Source organism: Alligator mississippiensis, chromosome 14 (genome assembly GCF_030867095.1).
Source record: "Alligator mississippiensis isolate rAllMis1 chromosome 14, rAllMis1, whole genome shotgun sequence".
Lineage (NCBI taxonomy): Eukaryota > Metazoa > Chordata > Crocodylia > Alligatoridae > Alligator > Alligator mississippiensis.
In genome coordinates this window covers 34,719,382-34,744,351 of record NC_081837.1, presented here as the reverse complement: position 1 = coordinate 34,744,351, position 24,970 = coordinate 34,719,382, and the positions used below count along the sequence as shown (strand labels likewise).

General features: G+C 47.5%; 1 protein-coding gene and 1 long non-coding RNA gene across 3 annotated transcripts in view; one reads left to right on the top strand and one right to left on the bottom strand.

Moving 5' to 3' along the window:
• Positions 1–20,166, bottom strand: part of SLC6A17 (solute carrier family 6 member 17) — a 50,218-nt gene extending 30,052 nt beyond the window's left edge. Inside the window, exons 1-2 of one of the 2 annotated variants that reach the window (XM_019492557.2) lie at positions 19,988–20,166; positions 4,031–4,448 (exon numbers count right to left, since the gene is read on the bottom strand). In XM_019492557.2, coding sequence (XP_019348102.1) covers positions 4,031–4,316 — 286 coding nt within the window. In that variant the 5' untranslated portion in view covers positions 4,317–4,448; positions 19,988–20,166. Of the gene's footprint in view, positions 1–4,030; positions 4,449–17,386; positions 17,605–19,987 lie in introns of those variants that run through there. The other variant, XM_014605437.3, reaches the window with a different exon arrangement.
• Positions 14,934–17,398, top strand: LOC132244715 (uncharacterized). Its single transcript, XR_009456452.1, has 4 exons — positions 14,934–15,088; positions 15,208–15,332; positions 15,804–15,880; positions 16,477–17,398. It is a non-coding gene; the product is annotated as an uncharacterized LOC132244715 (long non-coding RNA).
• Positions 20,167–24,970: the final 4,804 nt, after the last annotated feature.

Below are 24,970 nucleotides of genomic sequence, written 5' to 3'. Positions count from 1 at the left end.
GAGCACTAGGGCTGGGACTGAGGACATTTCAGTTCAATCCCTGGCTGTGTCTCTGCCCTGGACCTGCTCTGTAAGGAGCTTCAAGATCTATTAATGAAAAAGTGACACATTAACAGCAGGCTTTTTTTTTTGGTTTTCTTTTTTTAAAGCCAGACACTTACTTAATTAAGCAACTGCCTGAATTGGGGCTCCATTTTCAAACAGCAAGCTCCTTCCAAACTGAAAGCACATGCATTAATTCCACACTAACACGTCAGTGCCTGGCACCCAACACATGTATCAGGACCTTGCATGTCTGCTGCAGCAACACAAATTAACACAGGCAGCAAGTTAGATTCTCCCATCCCCTGCATGGGCTGTGTGGGTCAAATGCCATCCCTGTGTGAAGAAAGAATTTGGATTGAAATTTGCCACCATCTAACACTCATCTCACACTGGTGGAAAGGAAACAAAAGGGGCCTACATGTAGTGCGAGTGGAGAGAGAGACATGAAGACATATCAAGCATTGCAACCCAGTTCCCCTGCAGCTTTCTGAGCTTTCGTGTTGTCCCCCTAGCACAGCCTTCCACACCTCTCTAATGGGCGTGGATGACCAGGACTCTATGACCCCTCCTCACCACATTTCAGGAGCACTTTTCAGCCTTTAATCTAATGTCTTTCTTCATTTGAAATGCTGAAAAATGCAGAAGGTGTTACTGAGTTTTGAAATGGTCCCAGCCTCCCTAGAATGGCTCAAAGCTCACCAGGAGGGTTTGCGCCTGTGAGTTTGGACTGTTGTCACAACTTCAAAATCCACAACTTTCTATGGCAAGTCATAGGAGAGTCCCCACAGCCTCCTCCAACTATGAAAAACCACTGGGAATGTTTGTGGTGTCTCACAAAGAAAGGATGGGGCACCTCTGAAGTTGTGGGCCCTGATCCTGTTCCACCTATTGATGCACCTAAATGTGATTCTGGTCCACCCTGAAAAGCATTTCATGCCAAAGGTAGGCAAGTCCTTCTTTGGCTTGCTGCTTTATTGGATAATCTTAAAGCTAAGGAGATAGCATGATAAAAAGTAGGCTCATTAATGCTTTTACAGCAGCAGTCAGCAACTTTTTCAAGCAGTGGGCTGGAACAACTCCACCCCATCAGAGGAAAGTTGACACTTCTGAGCTGACCCCTGCCCCATAACACTTGAGCTCTTCACAGTCTATAACATACTCATGGCACTGGCTGTGTAACAGGAAAGCATTACCATTATCTCCATTTCACAGATGGAAAACTAGGGCACAGAGCTATAAAATATTTAGTTGCCTAGAGACCATCTCCAAAGGTGCCTATATGTCTTTGGATTTCAGTGGGAGTTTAGGTCCCTAAATATCCCTGAGAAGCTCGGCAAAGTGACTTGCCCAAGATCACACAAGACACCTATGGCTTGAACTCACAGTTCCCTGGTCATAACCTCATACCCTAAGCTGGATGGTCAGCCTTCCTCTCCAGAAGGCAGCAAGAAGGCAAGAGTTGGAAGAAGTAAGGGAAACATTGCAGCGATTGATTGGACCATAGACAGTAAACATGGGAGAAAGGTGAAACAAGAGCAAAGCTGTCAGTGGGGACCCAATGATAGGGAGAATGGATAGGGGATTTGAATGGACACAAGGCCAGTTCTTCAACTGCGGTAAATGGAAAACCATTAACTGAACAGGCCTCCCACAAGCACAGATGAGGTGGGCCAAGGGAGAAACCAAAGGGCAGAGTTGTCAGGCAGCTTGTCGGAGAGCACATAGTAAGGAATAGCAATACATGGAAATAAAACCAGGAAACCTGATTGCTAGTCACTAGTCCACTCACTAAACCTCATGCCCTGATCCTGGTTCTGATCTGGTTTACCACAGTGTAAATGAGGACCACAGAAGCCATAAAGCCAGGTGGCCTAAGCAACATAGTCCTAATGGAATCAACTGATTTACACCAGTGGAGAATCTGGCCCAGTAATTGCATTCAACCTCCTCCTGGTAACTTTATAAATTCACTCAGTGCAACCAATCCATGCACACAATCATGTACATAATACAACCAATGCCCACACAGCTGCATATAGACAATGTACGATCGACCATACAGATGTGTTTATGTACGTGCAGAGCAGTACAACGACACGTGCATATCTGTGCATCTGCAATCCCTTTTAACCAAGGCATGCGTATTCAAATACATGCAATGCACTGCATGCCTGCGCTATGAGTTTATCCTCTCTTTGAACTGAACAGGGTCACGGTCAGTGTGCAGTCAGATCACAAGGGGAATCAGATGATGGGGAAGCGCAGGCATCCTGGAGCTGGCCAATGGTGTACTCCATCCTATTTGGGAAGGAAAGGCGAGGGAGGCATGAGCAGCCCTTAAGTGGCAAGTGCTGACTGTACAGGTTCATTCAGGAGAATGATTCATCGCTGAGATGAGGCTAGAGTCATGTTAATTATTGAGGACACTGCAACTCTGGATCTAGGCAGGTGCTGAATTATGCAACACTGTAATTAAGGTCAAGGAGGAGGAAAAGAGCCACTCCATGTGGGTGATCTGTGAGGGGGGACAACAAATAGGAGGCAGGCTCAGGGTCTGGCTGCTTGAACTTTACCCCAGGGAACTGAGTTCCCCGAGATGATGCGAGCATGAGCTACGGAGATAGATGCAGCTTCCAGTGGGAAGGGTAGTGCTGTGCCGCGAAGATGCTGAAGGCCAGATTTTCAAATCTGCTCAGCAACTGAGCTCTCATTAGGAGCCAGGGTTACTTGGCATAGCTGTGTACCAGGCCCCACAGGCTAACACAGCAGGCCTGACCCTGTGCTTTGAAGTCAGTGGGGACAATGTGTGGTTATCAGAAAGCAGAGCCTGGGCTAGCAGATGGTGGAGGAAACAGAAGGGGAAGCAAGGAAGGAGAAGAGTGTCCTTTCTGAATCCTGTATTGGTAAGTAAGCTCACTGTAGTAATTGCCAAGAGAAGCAGTAGATAACTGAGCGGGCACAGGCGGCTTAGTCTTATCACCAGTCGTGGCACTGAGGCACAGAGTGGTTAGCTGATTAGCCCAAGATTACATTACAAGGCCATAGGAGAGCCACCAGAAATTCAGGCTCCTGGGCACTTCTCCATTTCCTATACCACACTCACTACACCTGCTCCTGCTCCTACACATGCTGGGGAAAAATCAAGAGTCACTACACTAATGTAAATGGAGTCATGCTGGTGTGAAACCAGTTTGAGATGAGCATCAATTCTCCCATGGGCTCAAGAAGAAAACTCAGAAGTTCCTATCCTTGTACAAGTCACCAGTAAAATGCCAGTGTCTACTTCTATTGCGATATACGACATCACTGCAGTGATGTCATATTCAGTTTCCCGCAAAGAAAACCTGATGCAGCCCAGACACAATCCTGTGCTTGCAACTGTATAAAGATGAATGTTCTTTAATGAGGATTGGGCTGGATGGATGAATGAACAGACATGCAGACATACAAACAGGATGTCCATATCAATGGGTGGCTGGACCTTCAGCTATTGTTGTTTTCAGTGGAACTACCCATGTTGGTAGGGTGGCCACCATACAGGACAGCACAGTTGTCCTCTGTCCTCTATCAGTATGAAACTTGAATGCCTTTATGCCTTTTCTTGAAGAGAAAAATAGAGGACATGAAGGTTCTGGATTTCATATCGACCGAGGACAGAGTAGCAGAAAACCAGAATGTCCTCTCTGATGGCCACCCTATATGTTGGTCAAAGATGAGCCAGGTTCAAAGATCATGGGCAAATTCCCTTCCAGCAATACAGAGTGGCACAATTTCATCTCCTAAATACCTGACAGGCGTTTTTCCTACATTCCAAGAGCGCTAATAACACACATGGCTTACTTTTGCCCTTAGACATGTATGGACACCTCCTATAGATGTCAGCGGGAGCTGTATGTGGGCAACTAGGGTAGGATTTGACCCCAAATGTTCCCCCTTGGTTTGCATTGGTCAAAGCCTTCCCATGCCAACTCCCAGAGTCTCTTACCTCCTCCATTTTTTTGACACAGATATGGAAACCGCCAGACGTTCCCCAGCCCCACTGAGTAGCCAATCTGTGCAAGGATGTATTGCAGCTTGCTGTTCCACGCTGGCCGGTTCTCAGAGTCCAGGTCCTCCTCAGCATCCTTCTGCTTGTCCCAGGTCTCTCCAGCCACATTTAAGACACTGCGCTTGTAGTCCACAGGCTCCTCATGGGCCAACAGGTCAGCCACAGACTCAGTGACATGCTCATTACTGTGTTCCCGCTGCGTCACTTTGCTATTCTTAGGCATTGGGAACTCTCTGGCTTGGCGCCAAGCGTCCGGATGGGATGAGAAGGGACAGATGTGGAGTGGGGATGTCCTCGAGAGCGCCAAGTGCCGGCTGTGGAAATCAGCCCCTCAGTTCCTGTTTGTCAATGAGACCTGCAACACAGGAACACCAGAGGCAATTAAAGCATAAAACCTGCTCCATTTGGCTCAGCTGTGAAGGGAGGCTCAGGCTGTACATGCACATTGCAACTGGGTTAGACTGAGCTGCTGGAGGCCTCAGTTCTGATGGGGCCTTCATGCTGTCCAGATGGTGTCTGGCATTTCACTGCATTGAGGACCTTTCCTTGGTCCAGATGGGAGAGATGGTGGCTGCAGACATCCCAACGGGGAGTTTTTTCCCCTGGTACAGGAAGCTTAATTTGCAGCTTCTAGCACACCATTGCTAGTGGGGCCTTGCCCTGATCCAGATGGGAGGACAGGGTGGGTCACAGCTGGAGAGGACCCTCACCTACCGCAGGTGGGATGGAGATGATATCACCCAACCCTGCCTGCAAGTTGTCTCCCATGCCCCCTGCTTCATCTGATTCAATGGCTTTTGGTCTGCAGGCAGGAGGAGCACCAGCTGCTTCCTGCAAAGCCTGGCTGGCCTCTCCAAGAACAGCATGATTGTTGCCCACTTCCAACTCTCCCCTCCTTGTGGCTAACACCAGGCCCATCCTGTTGGGTCAGAGTTGAGGACTTGCTCTGCAACAACTGAAAATACAGTTTGAGCCAAGAACAGGCTTTGCTTGTGTTTATACGACAGCAACAAATACCAGGTTATCTCCCACCACTGACGTTATCAGAGCAACTGAATGGCCAGGGAGCACATAGCTAAATCTTTCAGGACAGTTTTACAACAGATGACGTCTGCAGAATATTGGCACTGTGTGCAAAGCCATTGATCGTACCTACCTCCCTGCGTCCCAGGGTTGTTGCTACTTAGCATAGGGCCAGATCCATTCTTTGGTGAAAACCACTCGAGTCCCACAGACTTGGATGAACCTACACCCTTTTTAAACCAGCTAGGGATCCAGCCCATATTGTTTAAAAGATTTACGGTGTCTGTTTTGTCTGAAAGTGGTCTCTAATTAGAACCATGATGGGGAAGCATTTTCACCAGTGTATTTTGAGGGAAGCAATTACTCTACAGTGTAATTATGCTATTAACAGGAACTCTGCCTTTTCAGCTAAAGTGCATTCATTCATCAGCCCTTGTGCTATGCATTATGGAGAGAGGCTACACAGGTGATCCATGCACAGTGGAAAAACTCTGAATCAGATTCCTTACTACTTGTTGTTGCTATTGCATGGCAGCATCTAACAGCCTATCCAAGGTCAGGTCCCATTCTGTTAGGGTTTCTAGGTGACCATGGGGACAGACTGTTTCTAGCCAAAGCCCTTCTAGCCTAAACAAACAAGATGGATAAAGGGGACATAGAGGCACAGAGAGATGAAGTGACTTGCCCAAGTTGTCACAGTAAGTCAGTGGCTAATCCCAAGACTATAGACCCCACCAGCGGCCTAACCACTATCATACCCCACATGCAACACCCTACTGACGTACTAACGCTGGGCCAGATTCTCAGCTGCTATAGGTGAACGTAACTGCACCGAAGTCAACAGAGATAACTGGATGTACACTAGCTCACTGAAATAGAAACCCAGGACTTGCTCTTGTCGAAGCCAGTGGCAAAACTCCCATTGAAGTCACCAGCCTTGGAGCTTCTCTGGAAGTATCCCCAGTGAAAAAAACTATGACTGCTTGTTTAGTCATAATGAGCAAGTGCAGCAGCATTTGATCATGAATAGCTCTCCAGGTTCATCTCCTGCGATCATGTTTTATGTAGCGTGCGTTTTCAGTGTGGATCGATGCAAGATATAGCACGTTGTGGGCTAGATTCTCAGCTTGAAAAATTAATCTCAGCTCATTTGATTTCACCCCAGTCAACACAAATTTGCAGGTGTGTTTCTGTAGACTGGCCTAGGGGCAGGTGTAAATGTGCATAAGTATGTGATATATATCACATACACATACTTATGCACATTTATATATACATAGGGGTGTGGTGGGTGAGTAGCTGCATGTGTGTTAATGTAGGTAGACAGGGTTACAACCAACCCTGGCAGGGGGTGAATCTGTGCAAGCGTATAAGAATGAGTGCATTTTTGTGTAGGGGTGTGTTTGTATACAGGTCTGTGCACACAGGTGGGGTTGTGTGCATGTTGCTGAAGAAAAACTGCCTCAGCCAAGGTCTCTCCTCCCTGTGTTCATAACTCCATGAAGAGGCTCTCACACAGGACTTGGCAACTGGACTCAGAACTGAGGTCATGGGAATGAAACTGTCAACACTATGATTCAGTGGCCTATCCTTAAATGCTTTCGGTCATTGAGGAAGCTTGCTCTACTGACCCCGATCTCCCAGAATTTCTGGATGAGCAGGTCCATGGCTATGCCAGGTCTCAGAGACTCCTCGGGCCAAGATCAGGCAGTGCTGGTCTGCGCGCACTCCTGTCTATTCATGGACTCTGGCCTCCTATGCTGCCTGCAGTTTGCAGCCCAGCCATAAATTAGCTAAAGATCTGGCAAGCTCTTCCACCAGCTTGAAGTAAAGGTGCTGGATGGGTACCACCCTCAGTGATGGTGTGCAGTTTGCAAAACCACTCACTCCTAGGGGGGAAGAATAATGCAACTCAAGTCCCAGCACTAGAAAACATCTGACATCCCCTCCTCTCCTCTCCATCCAGGCAGTGCAGCAAGCCAACTGCCAGACAGATACAGTCATGCATGGCAGTGCACGGACCAGATTCCTACAGCTCTTAGAAATGAAGTAGCCCTGGGCCTAATATATAGATGGGAGATCGCCGTTGAATCCCAGGCACTGTAGATATAAGCCAAGGTGTGTTCAGACACTCGGGGTGACATTCTGTTCCCTTGCCAATTAGCTAAGTGTGCAGCGTTGGTCACCTACATGGCATTTTGGTGGTCTAAAATGCCACTTGTATACAGGAAGCTAAGTCACAGCCCTTTGCATTTAATAATCATTGAACAGAGGGCAGTGCTTCCACCTTGCTGGGAACAAGGGTCCAGGCTAGAAGCCAAGGTCCCATTGCTGCCAGGCCAGCAGCCACCTCACTGAGCCTCACAACCTCTGACTTTCTCCCTTCCTCCTAGCCCTTGACATGCCTCCCACATTCCTCCCTCTTATGGCTGGGCAAGAGAGTCAACTTGAAAAGCAGCCCCTGTGGCAGCAGTGGATAATGCCTAACCTGGGGTGTGGTGGTTGAAATACTATGCTGGGAAGTCAAAGAGATGCAGGTTTAAATGTCCCCTGGGTGAAGGGAGCCTGAAACCATAGATTCTCTGGCTTCCTGGGCAAGTACTCTAGCCACTCAGCTGTAGTGAGGGGCAAAGAATAGAGAGTCTCACCCTCCATTGCTGTCACTGCTTCATCATCGGTGTGTCCAGGAGTGCAACCAGGACAAGAACTCTAACCTGGCTCTGGTCCTAACTTGACAATTAGACAACCAAATGCCATGTAAAGAACTAAAACTGGACCCTCATATCCAGGCAGGGAAAAGAATACCACCTCTGAACTACCAAAATTGGGGGGAGCAGCAATATTTTGTTAAGCTCTCTCTCTGCCGTTGGACTGATGGACCGGGCTAGCCGAAAGCAAGGCTACCAATGGGGGGAAATAGAGACAAACTGATCATGCATCCATCAGAGTGGAGGACCCCCAGGTGTGCACCGTGCCTTGTCTGGGGTCTGCTCCCTTGCAGCCACTCCAGTGCCCAGGCAGATTGCTGTACAGTGAGATAATGTTTCTCCATCCTTGCTGGGTTGCTCATTCTCCCCAATTCTCTGTGGCCTTCCCCTTTATTCTCTGAGAAGTCCATATGTTCCACTCCCTTTCTCCTCCCCTCTTTGATGCGTTGTCAGAGTCCTGTCAGTATAACCAGAGCAGGTACTTCACAGGGCAGGCATGCTTCTAAACCCCTGCCTTGGCTCAAATAATGAGCTAAAGTGTCCATCCTGGAGTGTAAACTGCTTTTCCTGAGAAAAAATGCACTGTATAATGTGCTGGTCCCTTTAAAAAAGGACCCTAAAGAAAGGTCTGTGGCTCACGAAATATCAGTCACCAGGGACTCATAGCAACCTCTGTAGTACTGACTCTGCAGAAAGATTCAATCAGAGCAATCAGCAATGCATTAGGCACAATTTACAATTCATTACTCAACAACTGGAGGAAATCAGGCAGGAGGATGGGGGCCTGCTGCATTTGCCTAAGTTTATTCTGGGCTGTGAGAATCAAGATGACAAATGACAGCTATGAAGAGCCAAGTGTGTAGGCCACCAGACTGGAGAGGGCAAGTTGTAACCGTGGCTCTGCTATGGACTCCCTGCATGACCTTAGTCAAGTCACAGCCTCGGTTTGCCCTGTGCTGTAAACTCTTCACAGCTGGGTCTCTTACTATGTCTATGTACAGTGCATAGCGCAAAAGGGTCTGATCTCAGTTCTGGCCTTTCTGTGTTTCTGTAATATGAAGCATCAATAGCCATAAAGATGGGGTTGCTGCCTTGTGCAAGTACAGGATGGCAAATAAAAGGCAAAGCAGTGGGGACTGCTCTCCTGTGCAGAGCCCCTTGCTGGAGTGTCTTGCAAATCTCTGCAATCTCCAGGTCTTTGTATTATGATAGCAATTGTTCCAATTCACTTGCCATCATCTCATCTCAATGGTGATTTCTCCCTCTTTAGGAATTCAAGGCAGGAGTTCCTCAGAACCTCCCACCCCATGCTCTTCCCAACTGCTTCACTGATGCACAAACCAGACATCCCAGAATTGTACAGAGTTCCTCAGGCTTATCCCTTCCATGCTGGTGCTGTCTGGCTGTGCTCAACAGCTAGCACTCTCTCACGCTGCTGCGTTTGGGAGAATAATATAAAGAGCTCTATCAGGTCACATGCAGATGTAAAACAAATGCTTCCATCAATTTTAGGTACCAGGGAGCAACAGCAGTAAACAAAGAATAGCAAATTCATTCTTAGGACAGCCCTGCTGACTTGAAAAGGAAGATACCTGGGACATCTGACCTGGAGTTTTCAGATTTCTCTAGGGATGCCTTCCAAGAGCTGCTACTGAAGGGAGCTCAGTTTAGATGCCAAAGTTGGACTCCTTGGTGGGTGCCAGTGAGAAAAGGTGGGCTCTCAAAGCTCACAAACTTATGCTTAAAATCTAAGCACCGGCCTTGGCAAGGTGAAACCTGCTCCATCCTTTGCTATTGCTGCAACCTCAAATCCAGCTGAAAGGGCTTCCCAGGAGGACATCCACAGCGTGAGAAAATCTCTCCCCTGAGGTAGGGGCCACCAAAGAGGCTCTTAGGTTACCCGCACCTTGACACAGAGGATGTAGCTAGCAGAAAGGGAGTATGGCAGGACTGCCCCTATGCTCGGATGATACCAGAATAGTCCCCCTTCAGGCTGTCAGAAGCTAATGGAAGTTAGAATAACCTTTAGGTTGCTCTATCATACATGGGGAGTTGGCTTGGCAGTCCAAAGCCTCAAGACTGAATGAGATAGGATCCTTCTAGCTGGGTTTTTTAAACTGTTGCAGGTGCAGGCAGGCAGGACTCCAGGGGTAAGCTTGAGGCCTGTCATCTCCAACAAAGCCTTGAGCAGAATGTGTGTCAGTCCCTTTCCAAGGACTTTACCTCTTCTGTGCAATGGTCAGGGATCTCCCCACACTACTGCTTGCTACAGTTCTTATCTCCTTTTTAGATTTCTTTCCCAGCTACTATCACATATGGACATCCAGTTGGAGCACACCAATGATCCAGCAAGCCCATTATCCTACCCTTGTTCTAGGGGCCCCATCAGTTTAGCACCTTACCTGCAGTACCGTGGCTTCAAAGCAAGGTAACTATGAGTACAAATAAATTATCTTGTGTTTTGAGCAGGGAGATCTATTCTTGATGGAGCCACAGATATAATATACTTAAGGCCCAATCCAACACCCATTGAAGTCAATGGAAAGGCACCCAGTGCTTTCACTGGGCTTTGGATTAAGCCCTTGGCCATTCCTTAAATGCTGTAGATAGAAAAAGATAATGTTTCTACCCAACCTTGTGACAATCATGCCTGAGATTTTGTGACACTTGTAGTAAAGGACGCTGTTGCTACTGGTAACTCTTTTCCTGTAGTAACTGCCATCAAGTTGTGAGACATTTGCATGAATGGGGCATTGTTATATAATTAAAATGTATTGTATCAGTCAGAGAAGAATAGTTAGGCTGCTCCATTGCATCACTTTAGGAAAATTCTGATCCAGAAAAGCCAAAGGATCTGACACTGTAGCCTAGCAACAGATGTAGGATACAGCTTAAAATAGCTTCTTCTTTTTTTTTTTTTTTTTTTTTTTAAATACAAGCAGGAACTGAGCTGGTGAACTGTGATCTTAAAGGGTGAAAAAATAATGAGGTGAGGAAGTAAGAGAATCAAAGACTCTCTCCCTACCAAGTACCTAATTCCCCACCACATTGTTCTTTAGTCCCTTTAGGCAGCTGGCTGACATTTGCTGAGTCCTGCAACTCCAACTAAGCTGTAGTCTTCTATTTAGACATTGTTGTGGGCCCAATATCGCTCAGTCATATTCAGGCTGAATTTACCCTCCTCAGTGGAAACCTGCCTGCATGAAGAGTGTAGGAACAATGTCATGACATCATACAAAGTCATGACATAGTCCTAAATAAAAGGGGTGCATCTATGTGTTCATTAATGTGCATTAACTTAGTGTCTCCATTGTGAGGTACTAGAAAAGGGCATATTCGTCTATCTTAATCCACATTAGCAAAAGCAAATGGGTTTTTCTGACACTTTAATGCACATTAAAATAGGCTAATTCACATTAAAGTGCACATGTAAATGCACCCAGGAGGAGTAAATCCTTGGGACCTGATCCTCCTAGGACTAAAATCAGCATAAACTGGGAATAACCCCTTGGGGCCCAATGCTTGTATCACTCAAATTGCTGAGAATTTAGGATGACTGCAGTGGGCCCAATTCTCTTAGTTGAATTGGTGTTAATTAGATGCAACTGCACTGAAATTCATCAAGTTACAAAAGTAAGAGGAAAACCAGGCCCTGGCAGCAGCAAGTGCTAATAGAGCAGGGCCTGGGTGCTGTCCTTGGTGCTTAATCCTGCTCAAGGCTTCACTGTCATGTGAGCTGTGGGGAAAGTCTGGAAGGTGAAGTCCTTTTACACTTACTCTTTTGAGTAGAAAGAACCACCCTGGTCCATGTGTATATGCGCATTACACACACTTGGTTCAGTCACCCTCCTCTTTGGCATGGATTCCCTCCTCTGTTAAAGTCTTGTTGTATTCTCGCCCCATATTAGACAATAAACCATACGGGTAGAACTGTTTTCTGATTTTAAAAAACAGATTTGTGCAAACCAGGGGCCCAGTCCTGAATTAATTCAACCCAGAGTAACTGCATTGAGGCCAAAAGAGTTACCAGGACTACAATCACTTATTTTATACTGCTGCAAACTCATTGACTTGAACGGCACAATGAAGAAGAGAACCTGACCCACATCAACCCGAGATCTGAATCAAGGCATCCCACCAGCTCCCAGCATGCTGCCTCATCTCACAAAGTGCCTGCTCCTAAGACCACTGGAGTCAACTAGATATTTTCCATGGACATTACTGAGGCTTTGGATAAGACCCAAAGCCTGGGATTTCCCTGCCCAGAAAGAACATTTCAATTCCAGCAGGGGAGGGCAGTTCTACCATTTCTGATTGAGAGGGAATGCAATAAAAAATTCATATCACAAAATAAATAAAAAAAGCAAAGATGAGTCTGATCAGCTGACAAGAGCTGATGAGAGCTTTTCTCCGCTGATTTGATGGACAAGGCCCTTGTTGGCAGATGGGAATTCAGTCTGTTTATAGCCCCATGACCTCAATTTTCTTAAATTTTCTTTCAATTTTATCTCCTTTTAGAAGAAAGATTAAATTCTTTTCTGAGCTCTGAACCAGCAGTAACGTTACTCGAGTTATTCAGTGGGTAGCTGCCTAGTGCCTATTTACTGTAAGAGTTCTCAGGTAAAGCATGCGCTGATTTTTCTATCCTGTAGCCAGGGAAATGAGCCTATGCCTGGACAAGAGGATGCAGAAATCCCCATGGCCAGGCTAAGAAAACTCACCAATGAAAGGTGTTTCCAGTGCCACGGACAGAATCCATATAGGACTCAGAGAGCATCTCGTCTCTGGGTACACATGCTGTAAGATTAAGGATTGCTGGTCAGTGGAGTTACAAAAGGAAGAATATGGGTCTCTGTGTCACTTGGCCCCAAATTTGCCATTTCCTAGCTTTGCCCTTTCGGTCCATTTTACCCCTGGATGGAGTTTCCTTTGTTAATTATTGCTTGGTATCATTAGACATCTTCCTCTGTCAAACAGCACTTATCCCACAGTTGTCTACCTTCAGGATCACAATTTGACTCTCTGACATCATACATGATGTTTTTTCCCCCACCAACCAACCCAGGTTAGTGTGTAAATAATGGAGCAATGCCCTCAGCCCTGTGAAGTGGGGGAAAGGAAACCTTAAAAGGCAGAAAGGGAGCTCAGGAGCCTAACTCCCATTGAAAATTAACAGGAATTTCTCACGTAGCTCCTGTTCCCGCCTATCAAGCCTTTCCCCAGAACTGTTAATAAAATATAATTATGCAAAAATTCTCTGCAATGTTATATGCATGTTCCTATAGAAGTGTAGGAATTACCCTGGGGAATCAGACCTGGACTCCATCTAACCTAGGTCCCCATCTCCAGCAATTGCCAATACCAGGTGCTTCCAAGAAAGGTGCGTGGAATCCATCAGGAGGCAGGTAGGGGACCAAGGGAAAGTATGGTCTGAATTTAGCCTGCAAGCAAAGAAATTCAGGAGGAAAAAAAAGTGCAATTATAATTGAAGAAGTCATTAAGGAAACACATCTTCACACCCACTGAGCCATTACTCCCTGCTGGGTTCATTGTAGGACAGTAATTTTCAGTTAAGACCCCTTCTTTATCGAGCACCCCCACCAAGAATCACCACTCATTTAGCAACATGGGAGAGGTGGCTCAGCAACTCCTCTGACAGCTGTCTGGGACCCCAAAATTAGCTATATCTGGTGGTGGGAAGCAACAAATCATACTTCCTATTGCTTGTCACTCTGCTAACCCTGCAGAGCCAACACAGGAGAGTGAGTGAGAGTCTGTTCTGGCTCATGTATCATTAATAGCCTTGTTAACTGCTTTCTTATTGCAGAAACTGTATTGGTAGTGATGACACAGGCACTGGAAAGAAACCCAGCTTGAATGTCAGTCCATTAGACAAGCTGCCCCAATTCTTCAGATAATATAATGATTACAGGATGCATTGGCTATGTGCTGGCCTCTGGGCAAGGGTCGACCCCACTCATCAGTAAGTTTGCTGTGGAGTTAACTCAAGCTCCCCAAAGCTTGGGCAGGGGCAATTCACTACATACTCTTTGAAGCAGCATTACAGGCCTGGAACTGTTCTCGAGGAAGTGTGTTGAGGTTGCAGGCCCATTTAACAAGCCCCATTAGGCTGCTCAGTTATGAATTGTTAAGTAAAGGAAGGAGCCATTGTGCTGTGTATCGTTGGGCTCCTCTGGTTTCTCCGGACAGTGGCCAGAAAGCTATAACAAGCTGAAATATATATCAGCTGAGCCTTCCACTAATGGCAGCAGGCTCTGTGAATGCCAGGTCCTGATGGGCTGTTTTGACTAATGCCATGGCCCCTGTACCTGTAAGGCAACGTGGAATTGGAGCAGTCTCCCTGGCCTCTGCATGGGGCAGTTATCAGGGACAAATGAAAACCACAGGCTGGAAAGCTTCTGTTGAAACCTTGTAAAATACACTGGTATTCTGCAAAAGCTTCCCTAAACCAGATCTGCTTCCAAGCATACATAAAGCCGATTCCTTGTTAACTCAGGATCTCAGAGCATGTTCCAAAGGAACGTATCACTGCCCCCCCACCTCCATTTCATACATGGGGAAACTGAGGCACAGAACAGGGAGATGTCCTCAAAGCCTTACTGCTTATTTGTGCCATACCTGGGTAATACAGCTAAACTAAATGAACCCCCAACTATGACCTTTGTACCAGAATCACCCCTGCCACCCCAATCCTCATTCAAGCATACCCTGGTGAAAGCCTCCTTCTTCCCAGCTTCCAGATACAGCCATGACTCCAGAAGCCATGGATGTGACCCAGAAAAGAAGAGCAGCCCTTGTCCTGGCCTTGACAGGAGATGATTACAATTAACTAGGCACCAAAACACTTCAACACACTCAACCTGACCAAGTATATTCCTAGGCAGAGGGTTCTTACAGCTGGTATCTGGTTGAAAGGCTTGTTTCTATCATTAGAATAAGCACAGGATGTTTTTGAGCAGTGCTGTACAGCATAGGGACTCCTGCGTGATATCAACCTGGCACATGCAAATCAGAGTGGAAGAAGCTCAATAACCTAAATGCCCTAAGCTCTATCCAAGGCCTCAGCTGGCCCCCATTACCTTCGTATTTGAGCACCTCACAATCATTACCATATCTGCCCTACCAGCTCCTGTGAGGCATTGACTAGTTACAAGAAGAGAACTGATGCAAGCAGAGGCAACATGATTCACCCAAGGAGTCTCTGGCAGCACAGAAAGATAAAATCTGAACGGTTGCAGCCCAGGTGAATGCCCTCCTCTCTTCACACCTTGCCATGGCTCATGTGCACAGCTCTGTGCAACCCTGGCTGGCTTCATCCTCTTGAGAGTGAGGCTAGCAAGTCCTAGTGCCCCTGTTTTACAGACAGAGGAAAACAAAGCACAAAGATTTCTGGAGACCAGGGCTGGTGCCAGAGCAGGAACCACATGCAGCAGCAAGGGGAATTATCCTCAGTACAAAATGGCTGAGATTTCAGGAGCGAGCTGCAGGTATGCAATTCACTGCTCTCACCCCCTTCCCAGCACTCTTTATCCTTTATTCACTCGGGTCAGAATCAGGCAAAACTCCCCTCGGTTACAATGGGCACTTGCCTGCAGGAGAAAGTGATCCCACTGGAAGGACGAAAGGGGGGAAGGAGCTTTAGTGACTTTGCAAGGTGTCTTGTTCCCCCCCCCCCCCCCACTCCCACTCCTGCCACCCCATCTGTGGAAGGATAGCACAGGCCTTCCCCATAACACCCTGCAATCTGCATAGGTTCGAGGCATGCAGGTGGAGCAAGGCACCTCTACTGAAAGCCCCATGCCCCTTGCTTTGTCTTTATGCTCCAAAGCCCCTCTCTGCCCTGTTGCTTCATTTTGCATCTTATAGGTCTTATACAAGAATGCCACCAGCGATAATCTGAAGGAAGAAAAGACATTTTCCAAAGTAGGAAAATGTCAAGGCTTGATTTTTTTTTTTAGATTCCACTTGGCCCCTCTGCACTTTGACATGATCTCTTTAAGTCTATCATCATCTCTGCTGTGATGTGTGCGAGCAGGTGAGTGTTCCCAGACTCCTGTCCCTGCTGCTAAAAATATCACCTCCAAGGCAGGCTGATCAAAGCAACGTTCTTGTACAAAGGCATTCAGGCCTGATCCTTGGGTGCTTTGCCCTTGAGCACAGCTGGTGCAGGATCAGGCTCATGGTGCTGATTTCATGGGCTTATCAAGGTTTAAAGAGGAAACCATGTATACAAGAGGCTGTTTTAATGACCTTGGTTTGTGCTGGGGATGTTTGGGGCCAAGCCACCTGTACAGGTGCTTGCCTTTTAGCACCTGCCAAATATACTGCTGTACTTCAGGCACTCGGGCCCAGAACCATCAAGGTCTTGTAGGCACCTAAATCCTTATGGTTCCAGTGGAAGTCAGGCATTTAGAGGAGTTAAGCACCAAATACCGTTGTATATCTGGCTCTCAGATACTGTTGAGGTGAGGGGCAATATAGCTTTTTGCATCACACTTAAATGGTAGGTACAAGCACGAGTGCTTCCCCACACCAACTATATTGGAACAGTGCTGATTTATTCCTGGAAGATTTTGATGTGCTAAACAGAAGGCTTATTTATTATTTCCTTTTTTTCTTTCTCTCTCACAGCAATACCGCTGACTGCCTCTTCCTAGGATTTAAAGCACCTTTTATGCATTACTGGTATTGGGCTGAATGTCAAAGTCCCTCTCCTTCACCCCCTACCAACATTTTCACTAGGCTAGTATCTTGTTAATGGTCCCATTTTCCATAGGAAACACTGAGATGACTGGTCGAAAGGTCACACAGTGAACCCGTGGCAGGATAGGGGAGGGAAGCCGGGAGTGCCAAGTCTAGTGTCTCCATGCACTAAACTACGCATCTCTGTATTCACCTGTTGCTGCCCCCTTCCCAGGGCTCCTTATGTGTTTTTTGTAACCCAGTAGCACATAAAGGCACCAAAGATCTGGGCCCTGCTGTGCCAGGTGCTGTACAGCTGCCTAGTAAGACAGTGTCCCCTGAAAAGCTTACAAGCAAACTAGAGGAAACAAAGGACTACATTTCCCACTCACAGAAGGGAAACTGAGATGCGGAGAGAATAAGACTTGCTCAAGGTCATATAAGCAGACCATTGTAGGGCAGAGACCTGGATCCCACTTCCAGAAATACCACCCCATGGCCTTCATTTCCAGCTCACCTTCCCTTTCAAAGAGAAAACTCTAGTTGCCAGGGCTTGGACCTCAGTGCCCTGGGTTCAGCTCCCAGCTCAGCCAGAGTCTCTTTGCTTGACTTTGAACAAATCACTTAATCTGCCCCATGCTGCAGTTCCCTGTCTGCCATCTGGAAATAACACTTCCTGCACTCAGATATAGGAGGCACTCCGATATTACAGTACCCAGATAGCAAATCCCTAGAAGCACAGACCTTTTGATCGGGTCAGGTGAGTGGGGGGGTGGGCCCTGTGCTTGCAAGCACAGAAAAACAGCACATCCAAATTTCTCCACCCACCCGCTATGTGACCCTCAGAGGAGAATCTTACCATAGCTGTGACAGGCTTTCATTTCTGATGCTTCTTTTCCACCCTTCCTCTGTGACATCCCCCATCTCAGCTCCTTTGCAGGGGGACTAACAGTAAGCCAAGATGCATCCATTTTAAAACTGCTTGCTGAGAACTGCTGCTCTCAAGGATGCCAAGTTCCCAATTTGATCTCCTTTCTTCCTAGTTGGCCCCAGCTGGAAAGGTTTTGCCATCTGGCCTCATTAGGGGTTTTTTTCCCCTTCAAATGGCCTATACTAATTAGCTCCATTTCACGAACACAATAACAACAAGGAGTGACACATGGGCTTCTAGCATGATTCAATCTAAACAGATCAAGAAGCACACTGCCTCCAACCCCAGGGTGCGTGAGCTGGTTAATTTGCACTGACTCACGAGGAAAACCATGTCTCAGGCAGGACAGTGCAGCACCTGGAGAGACTGGTTTAGCTATCTAACAGTCAGGAGCTCATCACCAACTTTGCTGAAATTGCAGGCTCCTATCGCAAGAAAGGAACAAATGATTTTTTGGAGACAGACCAGCCGGGTGTGCCAAGCAGGTTAGTCCATGGGCTCCTTCATAAGGGATTTAGGCACTCAGGGCCGCATTCTTTCCTGCACAATAATTTACAACAGTGTGAAATGGGAGTAAAAAGCTATCATTCTGGCTGGGTGTCAGCTTACATTGACGAGGTACTGATGCACTGAGATAACAGTCAACTCAGTATCTGACTCTATTTCAACAAAGAAATCCCATCTGCTCTGTATGAACATTGCTAATAATCCTGTGGCACTTTAAATATAGGTTTGGTCATCAGGAGCATACCTGCAGTTCCTGCTCCAGCCTGGAAGTGGCTGCATCTCATGGATGTTCTTTAACCACACAATTGTTTGCAAGTTGCTAGCTGGTGAACTAATATTACTAGCTATTCATCAGGCATCCATTTAATAAAACCTTTAAGAGCCCAGAAAGGGCAATCATACCAATGGGTCATTAAAAAAAAGCCTGTCTGAATGGTTACAGACCCACACCGTTGGAGGATGGGGAATTCTGGCACTTTATTAGCTGGGAAGCACATGAACATATTTATTCAGTCAATTTACCCTCCTTTTATATTGCATTTGAGATCAAGAAGGCAGACAGCAGCTGCATCAATGTGACACTATAGTCAAAGCCAGTGAAAACCAATGATCACATGGTTTCTTGAGCACTCACAAGATATGCCTCCAGCTGCAACTAAATCCAGGTCAGTGACCAAACTCAAAAGCAACAGAACTTTAATCTCCCCAGCCAGCTCCCGCAGCACCCAGGGTGCTAGCCACGTCCTAAGGCACCCCCCGTGCCTCTCAAACCATAGCTTTCCCCCTTCCCATCACCTTCGCTGACAGCAACACAAGGAGTCTCTTCACATGGAAACAGTAAAGGCCTGATTCTGATGTAACTCAGGCAGGTAAATTCAGATCATCTCCACTCATACCAAGGCATTAGTCTGGATCTGACAGAATTTACTCCTAATGGAACAGATACTGACATCACACCGGTTTGGATTAATGTCATCGCACCAAAGAAAATTTTCCACTCCTCGTAGTATAAATAGCACTGAAGAGACTCCAGATTTAGAAAAGGGCAAATTAAATCCGCCTCAATCCCACGGACTTCAGGGGAGTTGTACCTGATTTCCCCTGAAGTACGTGAGAGCAAACCTAGGCCCGTAAGTACGCTCTCCATTCAATCAACGATATAATAGTTAAACCAGAGTCTAGTTTTCCTGACCTCTTCGCAGCCTCTCTGATGTTTCAGAAGAAACCCCAGCCTCACATCAGAACAGTGAAGTCAATTGTGGGGCTTTTTGGTTTTGCTTTTTTCCCCCTAATAAAGCCAGCTGCAGTTACATTGCTCATCGCAGGTCTCAGATGGGCCTGCTGCAAAATCTGGAAGCGAGCAACCAGAGCTACTTCATCTTTTAAACCTCCTAAAAAGGAGTAGGGGCAGATTTTTCAGCTGATGGAAACGGTCCTGGCTCCCCTGGGAGCTGTGCTGCTCTATAGCAGCTGAGGATCTGCCCAGAGCCAGGGCGGTGGAGGCACATCTATCTTTAGGGGTATCCGGCGATTTACAGAATAGCACAAATATTGGTGGGGGGAGGCATCTGCACATCAGACCCTGAACCCGCTTTCAGCCCACAAAGACCCCTGGCTCCACATTCGCAGCCTGGGAGAAACAACAGCCCACCGCCACCAGAAACCTGGGGCTGGGAATGAAATATTCATCCCAGCCGCCTGCTTGCTGCCTCCTTCCCCAATGATACGGTCAAGGTCAAGCGGCTGCAAGGCTTTCGGGGTGGCTCGGGGCGGTGGGTCTCACCTGCTGCTGTTGCCCGCTCCCCTGGGCGGTCTCACCCAGCCCGTCCTCTCTCTGCTCGGGAGATCCTTCAAGCCATGCCCGGTGCTTTTTAGGGTGCCCCTCCTTCCCCCGTTTCCCCAAGGGGATGCGGTCCCATAGCCTAGCAACAGAGGCGGGAGGGAGGACGATTTGGGGGGCAACAAAGCAGAGCTGGGAGAAAAGCCTGGGCAAAGGGAGGGGATGGGGGGGAGCAGCCTTACCTCGGCTCCGCGGCGCGGCCAGCCCGGCGCGTCCCGGGGAAGTGGCGGCGGGATGGACATGCGGCGCTAGCTCCGCACGGGCAGGGCTCAGCCCCCGGCCGCAGGGCTGCTCCCCGCAGGGATGGATGGATGGATGCTCAGGGACGCATGGACCACATGCCCCGGGGCCCGCGATGCGAGAGCAGCCGGAGCTGGGAGCGGCTGACGCAGGCTTGAGTCACCGGGCGATGCGCGTCAATGCGAAGCGCGGGGCAGGATCCCGGCGCGGCGCGGGGCTCGGCAATGGACCGCGAGGGCCAAGCGGCTCGTCCCCGGGGGCAGCCCCAGCTCCAGCCCCTCCCTCTTGGGCAGGGGCAGGTGGCAGGGAGAGGTATTTTTGCTTGGCACATCGGGCACCCCAAGCCGACCCCCGCTGTGGACCAGCAAGGGAGATGCAGCACCCCGGGGCGATGCTTTCGAGGGGCCGCCGGACATGAGCGCTGTTAGGCAGACGAAGGGGACAAAAGGCAGAGATTTGGACTGGGGAAGCGGTGTGATGGGGGGCACCCGGGCATCCGCAGTGTTAAAAGCATTCATTAAGTTATAGAGAAGTCAGGATGGAAGGGGCCTCTAGATCTTGAGGCAGGATCATCCCTATCCAAACCGTCCCATACCAGCCATCCTCTGAACCAGCGGTTCCCAGTCTGTGGTGTGGGTACCACCACTGGTATGTGGTATGTGTTAACCAGGGCCGACCCGTCCTATCCTGCAGAACCTGTGCCCGCAGTGGGCCCTGCAACCAAAAGGCCGTGCCCTGCTTGCCCCTTGCTTTCACCATGTTTAAAGGGCTCGACGCGGGCAGGGAGCCCCTTCCCGGCTGAGTTGGGGAGAAGTTCCCTGCTCTGCTCCCGCCTTGGCCCCAAGGAGGGAACCCAGGTGTCACCAGCACATGCTGCCCCCACCCCGCACCCCCCACAGCGCAGCCCACATGCGCACAGCCCAGCCCCGATGGATCAGGGGGCCCCAAAACCATATCTTGCAGGGGGCCCGGAAATTGTGAGCCAGCCCTGAATTTATTATCATTATTTTATACAACAAAAATTTGCTGGTGATACTTCAGCTGGTATCATTTTAAATTGGTGGTGTTCAATCTGTCCGAGTTTGGGAACCGCTGATCTAAACTCTACGCAAGTTTGTCACAACACAGACCTCCCGCCCAAACTTGCCACAGGGAAAGTGGGGGAAGCGCAGCAGCCACTGTCCTGCTTCTATAAAATATTGTCATTGTATGCTTGAGATCTGGGATAAAGGGCCACATCCGCCCCTAGAGAGGAAGGTGAAACCCCCACACCAGTCTGTACTAATCTGACCATGGGGTAAATATTCCTTCCTGACCCCAAATCTGGCATTCAGTCTGATCCTGAGCAGAGGGACAAGACCATCTAGCCAGGAACCTCCAGCTTCTGACCTGTTGTGGCCTTTCAGAGCTCTTTGAAACCAAAAACACGTCCTTATTGTTTTTTTCTGTAGTCAAAAAATGAGTAAAAGCTAAAAACTGGCATTTTCTGAGGGGCGCTTCAAGTCTAAAAAAGATTGAGTATCACTGTTATAGACTCTAATAAAGACTACAGGCAGGGTGTTTCCCTCCCCTGTGAAAGTAAACCACAGGTTAAATGCACTGCCTAGAAATGCTCCACCAGACCGATTCTCTCCTAACTGTACTGTATCAAGTGAAAATGTTAACATTTTCTTAATACCTTTTAAGCCTACAGGGGTTCATGCCCTAAAGCCTAAGAGCCTGTTGTCCCTATCCCACCCTAATAATCATCCTCATGATACAATATTTCTCCAGTACCTTTCATTCCAAGATGACCAAGTACATTATCACTCTTCTGGGCAGTAGCAGTTTATTTCCTTCCCAAATGGGGAAAGCGAGGCACTAAAAATGGAGAACAAGCTGAGACGACCTCTGGGGCTGAACTCCACTCTCAGTAATGCTTTGAGGTTTCTTTACAGAGTCAGTCAGGGCATGACCAAAAGTCAGTTTACATCAATGGGCTTTGAATGCAGCCCTGGCTCTGGATTTCTACGGGGATCACAGACAGCACATCTGCTTACTCCCCGACCTGTAGTTTAATCGCAGGCACCCGTTACCTTTGCTACAGATGTCAAAGCCCATCATAGCATTATCCATATAATGGTCTATTGGAAGATTTTGATCCCGCTGTGAGCGACAGCAAGATATAACAAGACCTCACAATGTTTGTTTAAAAAAAAAAGTTAGTACTGAGAATACTACTTCTTTGCTTCTTTACTAATACTTGATTTCTTTGCTGTGAGCACTTCAGTGCCAGCAAAACTTGGACTGGCTTCACACATCAAATTGATTTGCCACCCTGCTATTTATGCAGCTCCCATTCAGTTCTTGCTATTTCTATTACAGCAGTGCCTAGAGACTTTATAGAGAGGGCCCCACTGGGGCAGGCACTACACAGACACCTAGTAGACAGATGCCCTTCCCCAAAGAGCTCAGTTATATGGCCAAACAAGACAAAAGAAGTGTTCTGGGCTTTGACTTATAGGTAGGAGACTGAGACCCAGAAAGAGCAAGGTTGGGATTTTCTAAGGGGCTCAGCACTGCCCTGACTCCACACTTTAAGAAAGCTTAGCTTAAGGGACCTGCCCAGGGACACACCCAGAGGATCTGTGCCAGAGCTGGAAACTGAACCCAGCCTCCTATATCCAAGTCTTTTTGGCTAGTCCCAAGGTTAACCTGCTCCCAAGGTTTCAATTGCAAGGTTAAAAGGTAGTGCAAAGTCTGAAAGGTGCTGGTATTGGGAATATAATTAAGCACAGTCCTCATCTACCTGGGCAAGTTGGAGCCCCTAGACAGAGGCAGAAGGAAAAAGGTGTGAATCAGACAGAAAGGGGCAGACCATTTTCTGAACGCGCAGATCATTTCTTGTTGTAATTGTTATCCTCCTCCTCCCTGTTCTCTTATAAATCTCTCCCTTGTTCTCCAGGGCTCTTTATTTCATTGCTCTCCTACATTTTCAGCCTTTGGATATTTTCCAATTTCCAGATTGTTAGGCACAAGATTATTGATTCTCTTCAGTACTTCAGCATTTTTAGTCTCTTCCACCAGCATCCACGTATTCACATGGAAGATTAACTCCTGCTTTATTCTCCCTCCCCTCCCTCTTACCCTAACATAAATCAGGAACGACCCACTTCCCATTCCCACCTCGTGCAAGTCAAGAGTAAACGAAAGCTTGCAATGAAATAATTTTATTTTGCAAAAATCTTGTTGGTCTAATAAAAGATATCACTACTACAACTCCTGATTGCCCTTTCCTCTAGATCAATAAGGCTACAACCTGGATACTCAACTCAATCTGGCATTCATTCAATGAGAGTGCCAGGACAAGTCGGCCCACCGCGCATGGCTGATGATGGCATGACCATCACTGCCGCTCTTGAGGCAAAACAATCTTTGGTTTTGCAGTTTCTCCTCCGATCCTGTTGGTCCTGAGCCTCTTCCAGGACTGGGATAGACCAAGGAGTTAATTCCACTGAAGGCAAAGGAGTCATGCTGATGTCAATCGGATAGGAAAGTACCCAGCAGGTCTTATCAGATGTAGCATAAGACACTGCTTCACATAAAAAGCACATCACACTCATACTCTGCATTCTGGCTCCTGCTTACCTCCCAGGTGGGAAAGAGACTGCCAGGCTTTGTTTTGGCCCCAAAGCACAACGTGATTTGGATGCAGACCACCTGAGTGATCATCTCCCCCTCTACGTGATAACTTTTGTGATCAGAGGGGGCTTGTGAACTCTTGAAACTTCGTGGCCTCATCCAAAGCCCCCTGAAGAGAAGGGAGAGACTCCCACTGGTTTCAACCAACTTTGGATCAGACCAACAAAAGGAAGGAGGGCAGGAAGAAGAAAGGGGCTTTGCTAAGCTCTCTAAACAGCTTTGCCCTTCCCCCTGACCTCTTCAAATCATATCTGTTTTGTGGGTGTTGCTTGTAGCCGTGTTGGTGTAAGGACATAGGAGATAAGGTTCTTTGGGTAGATGTGATATCTTTTATTAGGCCAATTTTTTTCTAACTAAATAGTTGGTCTCATAAAAGTTACCACATTTACCCAAAAAACCTTGTCAACCATATCTAGACATTCCTTCAGGAGACGTGACAAGTTGGGGACTATATCTACACAAACTTAAATGTGTTATACATACACAAGTAGCGGTTATTGTGGTCACCTTTCTTGTGGATCACAGCCTCCAATTTATAGCAGGGAAATAAAAATAAGCATAAACTATGAATCAATTAAGCTGGAAGTGGTAACTTTCTAACCATCAGAGGAGTGAGGTTCTGGAACAACCTCCCAATTGAAATGACGGGGACAGAAAACCACACAAATCTGGAACTTGATGAGTTCATGAACACAATGATATGAAATGGCTCTATGCAAGAGCAGAGAATGGATGGCCCTATCCTGCGCTCATGTGTTCCTAGTAGGACATCCAGTGGTCAGACTATATCTAGGAAGATAAAGCAAGGCCAAAGGGCCATCAACACTGAACAGCTTTAACTTGGTGGGAAAATGGAGTTGCTACCAACAGCATCATTGACTTTTATCAACTCTCTGCCCAACAGCCAACACATGGTTTCAAGCACGGAAGAGATGCAAGCAGATGTTAGAGGCCATTTTTAAACAAGTCATGACCTCCAAGCAAAGGGATGGGGGAGGTCTCCTGTCTTTGGCTACTGATGAACAAGTGGAAACGTTCCTCAAGGTCACCAACTCAAATGCAAGAACCCTCAAGAGTGGGGAGCAAACTGTGTTCAGGCATTAGTTGCCTTGCCAAATTACTAACTCTCCTATGCTGCCTCTGAGTAAAGCATGTGCTGTTAAGAAGTCCTCTGGCAAAAGTCTTCATTCCTTATTTCAACTATAGCATGGTCCCCAGGAGGTTAAACCAGAGCACCCATGACT